General features: G+C 51.6%; 1 protein-coding gene across 1 annotated transcript in view; it reads right to left on the bottom strand.

Moving 5' to 3' along the window:
- Nucleotides 1-536: 536 nt before the first annotated feature.
- CRISPLD2 (cysteine rich secretory protein LCCL domain containing 2) overlaps nucleotides 537-16,297 on the bottom strand; it is a 66,983-nt gene continuing 51,222 nt past the window's right edge. The window contains exons 14-15 of the mRNA XM_032613878.1: nucleotides 12,340-12,473; nucleotides 537-2,959 (exon numbers count right to left, since the gene is read on the bottom strand). Coding sequence (XP_032469769.1) covers nucleotides 2,905-2,959; nucleotides 12,340-12,473 — 189 coding nt within the window. The 3' untranslated portion in view covers nucleotides 537-2,904. The remainder of the gene's footprint in view (nucleotides 2,960-12,339; nucleotides 12,474-16,297) is intronic.

Raw genomic sequence — 16,297 nt, 5'->3', positions numbered from 1 at the left:
CTCGAACAAAGAAGAGGACACAGTGAGAAGGTGGCCATCTGCAAGCCAAGGAGAGAGGCCTCAGGAGAAAGCAGCCCTGCGGCCCCTTGATCTTGGACTGCCAGCCTCTGGAAGTGTGGGGAAATAAACCTCCGTGGTGTGAGGTCCCCCGCCTGCGGCGCTTTGTCACGGCAGCCCAAGCTGACTAGGACAGTGCTGGAATGAGACTAAGCCTGTCATACTCACCACGCAGAGTGTGATTTGGAGGTCAGCAGTCTCAGCGCCACCGGGAGCCCGTGGAAACCGCGGCCCCTCAGGCCCCAGGCCAGACCTGCCGGACCCGGAACCTGCGTTTCGACAAGCCCCATCCCCCACCCCCACGTGATTCACGCACATCTCAGGTGAAAATACTGCAACAATTAGCATCTGGACGCCCCTGGGCGCCACGTTCCTGGGAGGAGCGGTGTAGAAAAAAGTAACGAGCCTGCAAGGAGGTTTTCATTGTTTTATTCTACAGACTGTTGAGATGTGTCCGTAAGAGATTCGTCCCAGAGACGTTTTAGAAATCAAACCAGTTTTATTGAAACGACAGCAACGTGGTCCCTGTTCATGCAAAGCACACACAACATTTACAATAAACTTTTGTACATAGGAAGTAGTAAAATACATCATTTTTCATAGAAAAAAGCACACACGTAAGCTGCGGGCTGAGTGAGCCTACAGACAGTATGAAAAATCAGAACACGATGGGGAACAAATCAGAAGGACACCAAAATTTTCCATTTTGGGGGGCCCAGTAACACCGTTGGCAGGAGTTATCATGTTTTTATGGGTTTAGTGCTGAGGGCATGATGGCCCTTTAAACGCGCTAAATTAGAAGGGGGTCCCTGATTACAAGGTCTTATACTTTGTAGCACTGCGTCCATTTCCGGAAGATAAATGGTTCCAGTTTCACAATGTTTGTGAAGGTGAAAAAGACAGCAAGGTCTGGTTCTGGGCGAGGAGTTTCCAGCCCATCAGACGGCCGGTTAATGAGGCATTCAGGAACTCGGGAATTTTATTTCAAAATGAGAGCAGTCCACTCACACTGGACGTTTCAGATTCTCCCTCCGGCAGGATGCTTCAAAAGCAAACCTACTGAAATTCCCCGGGACCGTCACTAATTCTAAAAACCCAAGCTTGCAGTCTGGACGTGGCCACAGACATAAAGGCCTGGTGACAAGCGAAAGTCCGACAGCATAATACCTAGCATCCGGAGGGTTCCAAGGACTCAGATCTTTGGCAGGAACTAGACGCGGTATCTGACAGTCTGACCAAGTTCTTCCGCACTGACATTTGGAGTCGAACAGTCAGTACTTACGAATTATAACAAGCCCACAATGCACGAAGCAAAAACACAGTCCGCTCATCTCAGCTCTGTCAAGCTAAGTGTTTCATTACTTTTACAAACTCCTTTGGGGTGGGAGTGGGGGTAAGCTATCTACCTTCTGCTTCTTCACTAATTAGGGTTGCCCTGAAACAACACACCAACTTGGTTCCCCAGGTGGAGTTCCTTGTCCAGACTATGTTAGGTTTTGTTTGTTTGTTTTAAACTTTCCGCTAGTTCTTCTGCCTTTGAAATATTCTGATGGAGGCTGAAATCAACTTTGAAGTCAGCATTCACGAAAGTGATCTACTGGCCAGCCTGGTGGAGGAGGGTGGAATTTTACCTTCTGCAAAGAAATGCTATTTACAAAAGGGTATTTGATTTCACTGTGGGTTTTGGGTCTAGGCTGCTGAAGAAGTTTTGTACAGCGACGGCAGCCAGAGAGCACCGCACTCCTCGGAGCCTCAGGAACATTTGGCAAGAACTGTTTCACAAAAATAGGAAGAGAAATCCTTCCGGTGTTACCATCTCCTGTTGTTATGCCGTAGGACGGTTTCGTAACTGCAGGCTGTCCCTCTTCCCAGAGCCGCTAACCTCGGCGAGGAATGCACCGAGGAAGGACGCCATTCCTCTCATGGCTAAAAAAATAGGTCATCCGACGGACGGGAAATCAATTCAGTGCCGACGGACGGGAAATCAATTCAGTGCCGTTTTTTAAAGGCAGCAACAAAACAGCCCTCCTTTGGCTGTTCTTAGACATCTCAGTGGAACCCACAGAGACAAGGAGTTGGAAAGAAAGAAGTGGGCTTCAAACAGAATTGTTTGCCAAGCAAAGACCCTGGCGGGAGACACAAAAACCAGTCTGGGCAGGGCGTGACCCACAGCAGGGAGGGGATCAAGAAAGGGTCCTGGTTCATTAGTCCTCAGTGAGACCAAAGGTCACGGCAGCAAATAGATGGGCCACATGGACGAAGGGAAGGACGAAGACAACACACATCTCTGGAGTTACAGCTGAACTCGAAGGAAACCAGCACTGCTGTGTATAGAACCAGCCTGCACAGAGCAGGACGGGAAGAGGACAGGTGCCAGGGCAGAGTCCCCTTGTTCCGGCCCATTTGTCTGACCAGCAAACATGAAACCCATTTTTCTCCATTGGTAGGGACGGCCTGTGTTTTTTAATGTTTTAAATAGCTACCTTCTGCTCCATCCCTGAAACTCCCCCCTGAGCGTTCTCAGTACGCCCCTTCCCACACCCCTGAATGCCTCGCAGCGTCAGCCCCACACCCTTTGGAATCCTCTCTGCATCCACAAAAGAACACCTCCCAGGGGGAGACCCCCGGGCCTCAGCAGGACGGTCACCGGCTGTCTGCTCAGGACCCCAAGGATGCTCCCCTGTGTGGAGCTGAGACCAAGGCACGGCGGATGGGACACAACGTCAATCAAAGGAAGTTTCCTGACTCTCCATATCCCCGGCCCACCCCCCAAACGACAAAATAAAAATAAAAAGCAAACCCCCGAAGCCCTCTTGAAGACGCCCCCTTCTCCCCGACCCTGCAAGCTCACTGCCTGACGGCAAAGATCCGGAAGGCCTTTCCGTCTCGAGGGGTCCTCAAGCTGAAAAAGAAGGGAGAGCACATGTTACCGAAAGATCTGCAGGGATGGAGCGGGAACGGGGGGGAACTGGGTGTCCCCAGGTCCCTGCGGTGGAAGAAACATGGCCGAGGGACAGTTCGCGAAGCCGCTGGGAGCAGAGCGTGCCCCAGCCAGGGGGAGCTGGCAAAGCCCTTTGCCTCTGCTGACGCGCCTGGGTCTCAACTGAGGTCAGGGTTGTTAACTTGGAATTTGCTGGCTCCCGTCTGCCTGAACTGAACCCAGCCTCCAAGACTGCTGCCTGGTTTTTGGTACCACCTGTCAACCCAGAGAGTGGCCACCTGCTTGACCGGTGAATAGGACGGCATGATACCAACAATGCACCCACTCGTGTTACTAGAACGGGCGCGCCGGTCCGACTGGGCTCAGGTATCGTGCAAAGGATTTTCTATACGCCTCTACCTCCTTCCGATGAAGAGCCATTCGTGTCCCTATTTTGCAGGCAAAGGAGAAATGAAGTTTCTGCCAGGTCACACAGCCAGTAAAAACCACCCTCTCAAGATACGAGCTAAATCCTTTAGCTAACTGAATGCCTTTAAAAACCACAAACTTCGTTAAGATATAACATGCCGTGAAATTCACACTTCTGAAGCCTACAATTCAATGATTTTTAGTGATGGGGGGGCGGGGCTTGTGCAATCATCTCCACAATCCAGTTGTGGAGTGACCCCGGCTGCCCTGCTCGTTTCTCGAAAGCTCAGATTCCAGGGCCCTCCTCAGGCCTCTGGGCTACAGGATTTCCCTGGATCCTCTGCCCAGATGACTAGTCTGGGAGAATCACCCGGAGCTACGAGGCACTCAGCTGTGCGACGTGGTGGGTAAGCCGCACTGGGGACCACTGCCAATCTTTGTGATGCTGACTCACTACCAGCAATTCTACAGAAGGGGCAGTGGGTGCCTCCACGCACAGGGCCCCCCGACAACCCAGGGACAAGGGGCCACTCAGGCTGTCATCCAGGCAGGTACCCTAAGGTTCCTGGAGGTCCTGCCCAGTCCTACCAAGCATTCCCATTGAACAACCGGCCCACCCGGAAGGCACGAGCAGGCCCTGCTGAACCGGGTGTGAATTTCTCAACACAGCACACAGCTGGCCGACTAGGTATCACGTGACAACAGCTGTGGTCCCTTCCACTGCTTCAGGCAAGGCAGGGGGTTCCTGTTGTTCAAGCTTCAAACATTTACTGAGCTCTAGTTCTCCTAGGAAAGTTGCCAGTTGTGTGCGTCTGATGAAAAACAAGTGTGATCGGATAAATTATAAAATAATCTCCTTTTCTAAATCTTGCCCTCTGACTCTTTTTAGCCTAGTTTGTAGCTCCCACGGGTATACGAAAAGGAATGTAAATTGGCACAGCATTTCTGGACAATTTTCACAAAAGGTACTGGATGAATTTTCTAAAAGATATTGAACAATTTTCGTAATGGGCATTAAAACTCCTACAAGCACTTCTGAACAAAGAGCTGAACTCAGCGTTTTGTCTGTCATTCAACCAGTGTTTACTGAAGACCTACTACGTACGGCCATCAAGTTGGGTGTCAGGGACACAGGGTTAACCAGACCGATGGGATTCTTGCCTTCACGGAGCTTATACGGTCTGAGGGGTGGGAGATCAACAGCTAAATATGTGTGAGAAATACAATAATTTCAGACAGTGGTGGGTGCTGGGAGGAAAACAGCACAGGGAGACGGGATCAGATTAGATCGGGGAGGAGGGCTACTGGAGACTCAACAGCAGGAGGACGCTTCCTCGGGCAGGTGGCATTTGAATGTCGGTCTGAACGACGTGCGGGCCCAGCCATGGGAGGTATAGGAGCTGGGAGGGTCTGGGGTTGGATACCGGCAGGTGCAAAGGCCCTGAGGCGAGATCTTGGTATCCAGGAACAGAGAGAAGGCTAGTGACAGGCACTGCTGTGACGAGGAGGGTGGAGAAGCGGGAGGGGTGGTGGTAGGTGTGGACTGCCCGGTAAGGGGCGAGGCTTTTATTCTCAGCCCTAGGGGGCAGGGTACCAACAGGAGACAGGTACACCGTGCATCCCAGAAAGAGGTCGATTTGGTAGCTGTGGCTACGCTGATAAAAGGAAGTTACCTAAGAAAAGTGTGGGGAAAGCACATGGGCTTGTGCAAAGATGTTCTTTGCTGTGTTGTTTACAAGAGCAAAAGAGAAAAAGGAAACAACCCAGATGTCAGTCAGCTGGGTAAAGAAACGATGGTCTGGCCACACAACGGAATAGCGTGGAGCCACAGGAATGACGACGTGGCTATGTCAGGCGTTGGAAATGTCGGAAAGACACTCACAACCTGTTGCCGATTGAAAGAAAAAAAAAAATGAACCGAACGATGCAGAGAGTCTGATCCCTTTTTTTTTGTAGAAACAAAAACAAAAAAACAAAACAAACACATAAGAAATAAGCTGTTAGTGTGTAAACAGGAAAAATCTGGAAGGGAACATACCAGAATGTTTACAGTGGGTGTTTCTGGCTATGGGGTTTTCCATGATAGTAATTTCTTTTCTCTCTCTTTTTTTTTTAATTTAAAAAAATGTTTTGGCCACACCGCGTGGCACGCGGGATCTTAGTTCCCCAACCGGGGATCGAACCCACGCCCCCTGCAGTGGAAGCGTGGAGTCTTAACCACTGGACCACCAGGGAAGTCCCATGATAGTAATTTCTTAATATTATTTTCGCTACTTCTTGAAGTTTCTCTAATCTTATTATGAAAAGTAGGGGGGGAAAAAGGAAAGAAGGAAGGGAGAAGGAGAGAAAGGAAAAGAAAGAAAGAAAGAGAGAGAGGAAGAGAGAGGGAGGGAGAGAGGAATGGAGGAAGGAAGGGCGGGAAGGATGGAAGGGAGGGAAAACCAGCACAAAAATCCCCTCGCAGAACTGGGAGAGAACCTCAGCTGGACTGAGAAGCTTCTGGGGCATCCCCTTGGGCTGACTCAGTGCCCAAGGGTCGCTGACCTATTGGATGAGCTGGGATGGGTGCTCTGGGAAAGGTCGAGGGTCTGCAGCCTTGGGCGATGTCACCAGCCCAGCTGCGGTGAGCGATTCCAGGCTTCTGACGGCCACTCACCCTGCCCTCGGCCCCAGTGTTCAGCTCTTTGTGCCAGCGGCTGTACCCAGCACACACACCACCATACCCCAGACGCCGCCTCCATCCTTTAAGTAATCTTACCCCGTCCGTGCCTCACAGCCCCGCACGAGATCTCTAGGGTTCCTCCCACTTACAGAGAGGGAACCAAGGCTCTGAGAGGGGATGTGATTTGCCCCAAATCCAACACCTGTTCCAGGTACAGCCGGGAGGTGGATGCAGGTCTGTCGATGCTCTGGGACCCTTTCCTAACCCTTATCCTAAATGGGTGGGCTGTGGCCACGCCATCCCTGAGGACCACACCGGCCAAGCCCGCATGGCAGTGGCGGGGGGACTCAGAGGCTGGGAGCCCCTCGGAGGCGGGAGGTCGCAGGTCCTCCTGGAGACGCAAGCATAAGGCTGCGTCCTGGAGGCTCACTCCTGCCGGTGAAAACCACTCAGGCAGGAATTGATCGGCGTGCGGCAGCCCATCAATTATTGGATTAAAGAGAAAGGACAGCCAGCCATCTGTCCTGGGAGGGACGGAGGGGTCGTCCACCAGCTGGCCGCTGACCCCATGGAGTCATGGAACCCAGCGATAAAAGGATGGCTGAGTACTGCTCTTCTGGCTTTTTAAATGTGCAATATCTTGTTTATGATTAATATCACTTATATGTGTACACGTACGTATTTGTATTTATACATGTGTGTGTGTTATACACACATATACAATTTTTCTTTTGAAGATTCTAACCCTACTCTCCCCCAGTCGCACCCTCTACTGATCTTCCAGGAAAAATCAAGAGTCAGACACAGTTTCAGATCTTATCTGTCGGACCCTGGGGTAGTCAATCTATTTCTCTGAGTCTCAGTTCCCACATGTGTAAACAGGGTCCATAAAGGTACCCCCTCCTCAGGGACCCCGTAGGAAGCGAATGAGCTTATCTAGGGAAAGCATCTGAGTCAGTGCTTCGCATTTAGCAGGCGCTCAAAGCCATGGGCCATGGATACCGTCACCCTGCTAGGTTTAAGCCTCATTCTCCCATCAGGAGTTACGGTGGGTACATGCACGGTGATGAACAAGTTATCCACACGAAAGCCCAATCCCCAAGGAATCATCAAACCTCTTCATCTTATTTCATGAACTATGAAATATTTTTGGGGGAAAAAAATTTCAGAGCAGGGTGTATACACAATCTCCATTTTCATTTTTATGTGTGTTGCCTGGGGAAAAAAAGGCCTGGAAGAGCTATAAGTAAGCAGTTAACAGAGGTTAATGCGGTGCCTGCGGGAACTCTTTTTTTCTAATCCCTAGACATATTATTTAAATAATACGTATGTATTTCTTTTCTAATAAATATTTTTAGGGTTACAAACAAGTATACCATAGGACTCTAAGGCTCACCCCAACCCCTTCTGGGAAGGGCCTGTGCCCCAAGGTCAACGACTTGTCTGCAGTGAGTAGTCACATGTGCTGGTTACAAGCATGGGTGCTGGAGCAGGCGTTCTGGGTTCAAGTCCTACTTGCTGGCTGAGTGACCTTGGGCAAGTCGCTTTACCTCTCTGTGCCTCCCTTTCCTTACTGATAAACTGTGGTCCCTGCCTCATGGGGCTGTTGGGAGGACGAGATGAGCTAATGTGTGTACAGATCTTAAGAGCGCTGGGAAGCGGGTACAGGGAGGGAGGGAGACGGCAGAGGAAACCAGTTCAGCCTTGGTCCAGCTGGCCTGGGGGAGAGTGCTAAGCTCATTCGATCTGGAAATAACAGCTCAATGGTTTCTGCTTCCTAGAGTTTCTGGACATGTCGAGAGATTTTCAGACGTCCAATGTTTGAGACTCGCAGAGCTCACAGTGGCTACCAAGTGCCTGAAATGCAGCTCGCCCAAACTGAGACGTGCTCTGTGCGCAAATCACCCGGTAGGTCTCCCAGCTCTTATGAATAAAGGAGAGCGCAAGTTTCTCATCAATACTTCTTCTATTCATACGTATTGAGGATAATATTTTTGATACACTGGATTAAATGAAATATACTCTAAATTCTCCCTTCTGTTTCTTTTTACTATGATTACTAGAAACTTCAAAATCCCATATGTGGCTCACGGTACGCGCCTGGGACATGCCGCAGTAAACAGAGGCCCCCGAGGATGAAGATTTTTGTCTCTTCCGTCCCTGCCATGGCTCCAGCCCCGAGGACAGTGTCCAGCACACAGGAGCTGCCCCATAAATGCTAGTTCAGTGAGTCTACTATTTGGATAAAGGTCCATCCACATACATACCATCAACCTCTGTAAATAGGTTATATCTGTTAAAACCAAGTAACCAAGGATGTTATCTGTCATTGTGTGGTATATTTCCCAATCTCATTGTAAAATCTGTCTTAAAAAATGGTCCTGGGGGCTTCCCTGGTGGCGCAGTGGTTCAGAGTCCGCCTGCCGATGCAGGGGACACAGGTTCGTGCCCCGGTCCGGGAGGATCCCACATGCCGCGGAGCGGCTGGGCCCGTAAGCCATGGCCGCTGAGCCTGAGCGTCCGGAGCCTGTGCTCCGCAATGGGAGAGGCCACAGCAGTGAGAGTCCCGCGTACCGCAAAAAAAAAAAAAAAAAAAAAAAAAAAAAAAAAAAAGTGGTCCTGGTCTCAGAAAAATCCTGAACTGATATCCATCCAGATGTCCAGCTTCTTTCCGAGAACATCTGGACAAACCCTGGTCCCAACATCTGAAGCTCTTCCACACCCCTCTTCCTTCCCTTCCTTCATGCTCACGTGCGGGAGAGAGAAAGTGCCTGTCCTCTTACATTATCCCAATTCTGCATGGTCATCTTTCAAAACTTTCAGGAAATCCTCTTCTAAAAACAGACAATTGCTAAACCAAAGCCACTCTGAAGCAGAAACAACTTTTGGCCCGTGTCCTGAGAATTCTGTATAGGAGGTTTTGTTTGTTTGATGGATTGAAGGATTCCCTAAATTTAGAACGCAGCTTGCTGCGAACGGGTTGCTATATGTCCAGTGTCCACATCTCCCTTGGGACTGCTGTGACCACTCCACGGTCCCAGCAGACACTGGGACAGAGCCACCCTCCGGCCCCAGGCTGGGTTCCAGAGTTCCTAATGGGAACAGGCTCTGGGGAAATTTCTCAGCCCTCATCTCTACGCAGGGGGCCACCGAGGTCCCATCTAAACAAGGGGAGGATGGGGCATGGCCCTGCCTGGGGCATCCAGATATCTCTGCAGGAGCCACGTCACCAGGGAGGCACCTCCAGATAGTAAGGTGGGGCCCCGCTTGGTGTACTCGGCTCCCTGGTACCTCCCTCCACAGCCATGATGCCTGTGCCCTGCAACGATGATGTTGTTATTTCTGCATGGTCTGTGCCCCAACTAGATGATAAGCCCCACCAGGGCAGAGGTCCCAGTGCCTGGGACATCGTAAGGGCTCACCACGCATATGCCACCTGATGGGTGAGTGAAGGTGGAAAGGATGGATGCCAGGGCGAAAAAACAATTCCTGTAGGATGCTTTTGTCCTTGTCCAGAAGATAATCCACACGGGCTATTTCCTACAACCGAGTTACCTGCCCCTACGTGAAAAGAACCATAGCGTCTTGAGGTTTGCAACAGGCCTTAGAGGTTATGTCATAGCATCGAGGCCAGTGGATCCATCAGACACTTACTCAGAGCCACTGGGTGAGTGCTTTGCACACACTGTCTCATTTAATCCTCACAGTAGCCACTGACAGAGGGGGAACCAAGGCGTGGGGAGACTGCCTGCCCAAGGACACCCAGCTGGTGAGCAGTGCGGCGGGGTCGCAAACGCCATCGGACCCTGTGTGCCCTCCTGGCCTGGCCTCTTCCCTCTGTACGTGCAGGGCGGACTCTCTCATGCTGGTGCCCACGGATCCCAGCACCGGTCCAGGCCACCCTGAATACGTAGTAAATCAATGACTCTGCATCACACACTATCAGAATCATGGACGGTGCCGACTGTGTGCCAGGGACATGGTCACCCTGGCATCACCCTCACAGTAGCGGCTCTCGCCCTCCAGTGGGCATCAGGACCCCCAGAGGGCAGGTCCATGCAGCCTGCCCAGCCCGTTCCCCGAGGGTGTGTCTGGGGTGGGTCGTAGGATGTGCTTTTCTGGCAAAGCCCCCATTGATCTCGATGCGGCTGGTCTGGGGAGCCACTTGGAGACCCACTGTTTTACCACCACCCCAGGGGGCAGGTGCTATCATTTTCCCCTCTAAAGCTTGGGAAACTCACCCAGACATCACCACAGATTTCAGCACGCAGGACCTACTCAGGGGGAAAGGGTTCGAGAAGGAAGGGAAGCAGGATCTCCACTCGCTAAAACTTTTCTGAATAGTGCGGTGGGCATCAGCCACCTCGGGGCCTGGGAAAGGCTGCCTGGAAGAAGATACAGTCGGCCTTCCGTATCCGCAGGCTCTGCATCTGTGCCCCCACGATTCAATCATCCGCGGCTGCGGAGTCCGTGGATGTAGACGGCCTCCTGTACTCTGACACTGTATGTAAGGACCTGAGCATCCGCAGACTGGGGTATCTTTGGGGGATCCTGGAACCAAGGCCCCGCGGATACCAAAGGGCCACTATACTTATAATGACGGTGCAATTTGGGCGGGTCCTTTGGGCACAGAGAACTACAGGTGGTGGGGGAGTTAACAGTGGGGAAGAAGATACTTTGGGGGAGCCACTCTCAGTCCTAACCCTCCCCAGACACCCACCTGTGTCGCAGCCCTGGGATGGGGGTGGCGGCTGCTGGGGTCTTTTCTGTCTAAGGTGGGGAGAGAAAACAAAGCCCAGCCTACCAGCTTCTCACCAAGACGGTTTCTCCTAAAGGGGCACAAAGAGCTCAGGAGATTGGTGTCCTGGCATTTCTTTCCAGCCTGGCCAGGAAATTCCACCTAACCAGCTGCTTCATTTCCCTCCCATTAAATCAATGGAATTTCCCTTCATTACGCTTTTCCCAAACACAGGTTGCAAACTTTGAAGGAGCAAATGCAGAAGCTCTTAACTCTAGCTCAGAACCCTGGGATTCTGCGTCACTTGATTCTGCAGGGTCTTCCCATACCCGGGAAGCACCATCCTGGGGCCCAAAGCGCCCCAGGGGGCTGGGAGGGTGGGGACGGCCGAGAAGTTCCCTGGAGCCGTGAAAGCCCACGCTTTAAGGGACCCGACATATTTTGTGTTCTTGATTTTACATTCCTTTTCTAAAGCGCTCCCTCAAATATAAAATCTTCAGCATTCCCCTCTGGTATGGGCTGAATCGTGGCCCCCCCCAAGTTTATCTGGGACTTCAAAGAGGTGATTAAATTAAAATGCGGTCATTAGCGTGGGCCCCAATCCAACGTGACTGGTGTCCTGGCAAGAAGAGCTAGGTGGGGTACTTCCCTGGTGGCGCAGTGGTTAAGAATCCACCTGCCGATGCAGGGTACACGGGTTCGGGCCCCAGTCCGGGAAGATCCCACGTGCCGCGGAGCACCTAAGCCTGTGCGCCACAGCTACTGAGCCTGCGCTCTAGAGCCCACGTGCCACAACTACTAAAGCCCGCACACCTAGAGCCTGTGTTCCGCAACAAGATAAGCCACAGCAAGGAAGAATAGCCCCCGCTTGCCGCAACTAGAGAAAGCCTGCGCACAGCAACGAAGACCCAACGCAGCCATGAATAAATAAATAAATAAATTTTTTTTAAAAAAAGCAGAGCTAGGCAACTTTTCCATCAAGGCTCCCAACAGCCCCCTAAAGTGGAGACTATGGTTATACCCATGTCACAGGCGAGGAAATGGCGGCCCCGGCGCCCTGCTCAAGGTCACAAAGCTGGTAAGAAGCAGGGCCTAGGTCTGCCGCACTGCAGACTCGGCTCTTATTTATGTAACGAGATGCAACTACATCCTGACACAGCTATTCATAACCATTGTGTGGCTACAATTTGATCCCACTGTTGTGTTGGGGACGTGGGCGGGGAGACACACACACACATATAGAAAAAGGACCCTTTTTTGGGACACGCACCAAAAATCTCAGCAACTCTCCCAGGTGACAGGTAACAGATGGTTGTTTTCCTTTGGGCTTATCTGATGCCTCTAAATTGTCTACAAAACACGTGCTGATCATAGAGAAAAGATCTTATTGTGAAAAAAAAAAAAAGGAAGAGAAAAGAGAAGGACAGGCTTATCCTGGGCGTTCTGATATTTTAAAGGGCACTGTCTTTGGCCCTCCTCCAACGCCCCTCACTGGCTTTGGGTGTCGAGGATCCGAGGACGCAGCCGCCCTACCTTTCAGACTGAACTCCGTTCCTGAGAGAGCCCACGTAGATCTTCTTTTTATCCACGGGCATCACGTCCACGCAACCCCCGCTCTTGTTTCTGATGACTCCTGCGTGCACGGCGGTCTTACAGATGCTTGAAGTCTGAAAGCCCAGGAAGAGCTGTGATCAGTGTCAAGGGCAGGTGCTCGGGTGAAGAAGCCCTGCTGGGGTCAACCGTTACTTGGCCTCCTGGCTGGTGGCCAAGGAACCCCTAGGAAGTAACCGCGGCCTAGGAAGTAACCATGGCTACCTTGATTCCTCAGTGGTCTCTCCAGGGAGACCTGGCCTCATCCATCCATTCATTCATTTGTTCATCTTATCAACAAATATTTTCTGAGCACCTACTATGTGCAGGGCACTGTACTGGATATAGGAGGATTCAGCGGGGAACAAAAAAAAGACTGCCTTCATGGAGTCAAGGGAGACGGACAAACAAGGGATTCAGGCTATGAAGAAAACAAAACCAGATCACGAGATAAAATGACTGGTGGAGGGAGCTCTTTTAGAACGGTTAACAAGGAAAGACTGCTCTTGACGTGACATTTGAGCTCAGATCAGAGTGACAACACGGGAACCAGCCACAGCCATGGGAATATCTCTGGGCAGAGCATCCCAGGCAGAGGGAGCAGCTCGTGCAAAGGCTCTGGGGTGGGAATGAACTTGTCATGGTCCAAAAGTACAGGAAGGAGGGGGCAGGGTGGCTGGAATACAGTGAGTCCAGCAGAATGTGGCAGGAGAGGGAGAGAGGTGAGAAGGGGCCAGTCACGTGGGTGTGTGAGGGGCCACAGGGTGGGGTCTGGGTTCATTCCAGGTGCCAAATGAGCCACTGGCTTTCAAGCAAGGGTAGGATGTGTTGTTTTCTAAAGTCATCAAATCATCTAATTCCTCGGTAACAAAATTGTCGAGTTCAACTTTCATTAGGGTCTTAACTTATCCAATAGAAAGATGGTCCTCAGATTGGACTGTCTGAGAGTAACTAATCAACATTTCCCAAAGTTGGGGAAATTCACTCAGGGGTGGGATGGCTGGTGCCCGCTAAAGATGCAGGCTCCTGGGCCTCCCCCTGACCTACTGACTCAGAACCTCCTCAGGTGAGGGCCAGGTGATCCTGACACACACTCAAGGTTAAGAACCAGGTAGGTAGCACCCTCCTGCCTCTTCACGGCCATTGCATCTGGCCTGTGCTGGAACCATAACACTGGCCTTGGCAGTGACTCCCCACCCTCACTGCGGCTCAGAGCCACCTGCAGCATCCTTATGTGAACGTGGTGCCCAAGTCCCCACCCTTCCCATCCCTCCCACCCCCAGATTCAATTGCTCTGGGGTGAAGCCCGAGACTGGGTACTTTAAACACTGCTGGGTGATTGTCAGGTGCAGCCGGGGCTGCAGACATGAGTGGAGCTAATCCATCTGTGGGGTGAACAGCCTCCTTCATGGTAAGTGGAGCTATCGTCGACTCTGAGCTTATTAAATACCAGCCTGGGCTGCCTTTTGTCTGTCATCTCATTTAACCTTCCAATGACATGGGTGACTACTGTCATTCCCACTTTACAGGCCAGAAAGCACAGGCTCGGCGAGATCAGATGACGTCGCCAACGCCCTGCAGACAGTTCAGGGTTTGGCAGTGATTCCAAATGAGGTCTGGCGGACGGCAAAGTCTGTGCTTCTATGGTCGGCAGAATAAAGGCCCCCAAAATGCCCATCCTCGTCCCTGGAACCTGTGGATATGTGACCTGACATGGCACAAGGACTTTACATGCAATGGGAGAGGATCCTGGATTACCCAGGTGGGCCCAGTGGAATCTCAGGGGTCCTTACAAGAGGGAGGTGGGAGGGTCAGAGGCAGAGAGAAGCAGCGTGAGAAAGACCCAACAGCCTTTCAGACTGTCAGCTCCTGCCACGTTCCTTCCAAATCCAGGTCATTCCATACAAGTTACTGGTTTTGCAGAAGAAGGAAAAAATGCTCCACAGCAGAAGGCCCCGCCCTGCCTGCTCCCTGGGAAGTTTAATACTGCTGTTAGAAGGTGGAGAGTCTCAGAGTTGAAAGGCGCCCTCATGCTAAAGACGGAAGAACTGGATTTCTTGGTTTCCACCGCTAATCGACCTGAGTAACTGAAGGCCAGTTTTTCTAACCCCGCACACACGTCTTCTCTTCAGTAAATAAATTAAATAGATGAGGCCAGGGTTCCTTAGCCTGAAGTGGGCGCTGGGGTGGGGGTGGGGCGGTCTGTGAGGCCCTGAGGCTACAGGCATAACTCTGTGGACCTACAGGGTCAGCAAGAACTTTCGAGGTTTTAGCACCGAGCCCAGGAAACCCCGCATCTCAGGCAAACTGGGATGGTTGGTCAACCCTGTCGGCACAAGGAAGCCTTTTTATCCCCCTGGAGGAAGGATCCACAGCTTTTCAGTTCTCAGAAGGGTTTGTGCCCCCAGAGGATTAAGAAGCGGACAAATCTGCCGCCATCTAAAAGAGAGGCAGGGAGGACCTTGGAAATGAAATGATCATTGTAGAATCCTTCGAAGTTCGCTGTGGGTGGGGCTGAGCTGTGGAGGCGAGTGTGGGTGGGGCTTCTCACCGGCAGGCAGAGCTGGGATTTTTTTCTGTCTCCCTCAGTATTGCTCACCCTCTGAGTTACCAGCCCCAGGGCCTGCCTGGGGAGGCACATCCTCTGATGGTAGCTGCCAGGAGGTGGGCGCTTTGCTGTTGTGGCCTCTGAGACAGTCCTTTGCCCCGTCCCCGGAGGATTTCTGGGCACCAGAGGCACAGAAGTTTCCCATGATAACATCCAGCCGTGGGAATGGAAACCACACACGCACAGCCTGATCCTTCCTGCACGGGCCCAGCGATCACTGCACGCGTCTTCCACCGCTGATGCTGGACAAACCCTTTCCTCCCCTTGCCCCCTACCTCTTCCCACCCCTCTCCTCTCCCTGCTTCTTCCGCAGAGGTACAAGTTATCTGCTTTCTCTCCTCAGGACCCAAGGCAACACCGATATCTGAATACTTATTAAACAATCACTATCAACAAAGATCTGGTCTCAGCAACACTGTCCCCATCACTTGTTTGGCTGTGTGGTCTTGGATGACCTATTTTAACCCCCGGAGCCTCTATTTTCTTAGTATAAAGTGAGGATCGGGGGCTTCCCTGGTGGCACAGTGGTTAAGAATCTGCCTGCCAGTGCAGGGGACACGGGTTCGAGCCCTGGTCCGGGAAGATCCCACATGCCGCGGAGCAACTAAGCCCGTGCGCCACAACTACTGAAGCCCGCGCGCCTAGAGCCCGTGCTCCGCCACAAGGGAAGCCACCGCAGTGATAAGCCCGCGCACCGCAACGAAGAGTAGCCCCCGCTCGCCACAACTAGAGAAAAAGCCCGCGTGCAGCAACGAAGACCCAACGCAGCCAAAAATAAAATTAACTAATTAATAAAGTGAGGGTCATATTGGTAACCCTTTTGAGCATTTACCAGGGTGGGCCCAGTTCTAGGTGTTTCACATGATTGATATGGTAATCTCCCAATAACCTGCAAGGTAGGTATTTATTATTATTATTATTATTATCATTATTCCCTCTTAACAGGGGTTAAGTGACTTGCCCCAAATCACTGGGCTAGCAAACAGCAGAGCTGCGACTGCTACCCAGACCAGCAAGCTGCACGCTACTCTCGGGTCAGTACTCAGGGGTCAGTAAGAAGCTAAGAGGGTCTATCGAGACGATTAAGTAAGATCAAGGGCTAAATGCAGGCTTGCACACAGTAAGTGCTCAATAGGTGTTAGTTAATAAGACAAATATCGCCATAATCATCACCCTCACCATCACCATTATCGAAAATTCTCAAGGGACTGTCCTCTCTAACCCAGGGGTCCTCAACGTGTAGTCCCAGACCAGCAACATCAGTGTCACCTGGGAACTCGTTGGAAATGCAGA

The sequence above is a fragment of the Phocoena sinus genome, chromosome 19 (assembly GCF_008692025.1).
Source record: "Phocoena sinus isolate mPhoSin1 chromosome 19, mPhoSin1.pri, whole genome shotgun sequence".
Classification (NCBI taxonomy): domain Eukaryota; kingdom Metazoa; phylum Chordata; class Mammalia; order Artiodactyla; family Phocoenidae; genus Phocoena; species Phocoena sinus.
This window is presented reverse-complemented; position numbering and strand designations above follow the sequence as displayed.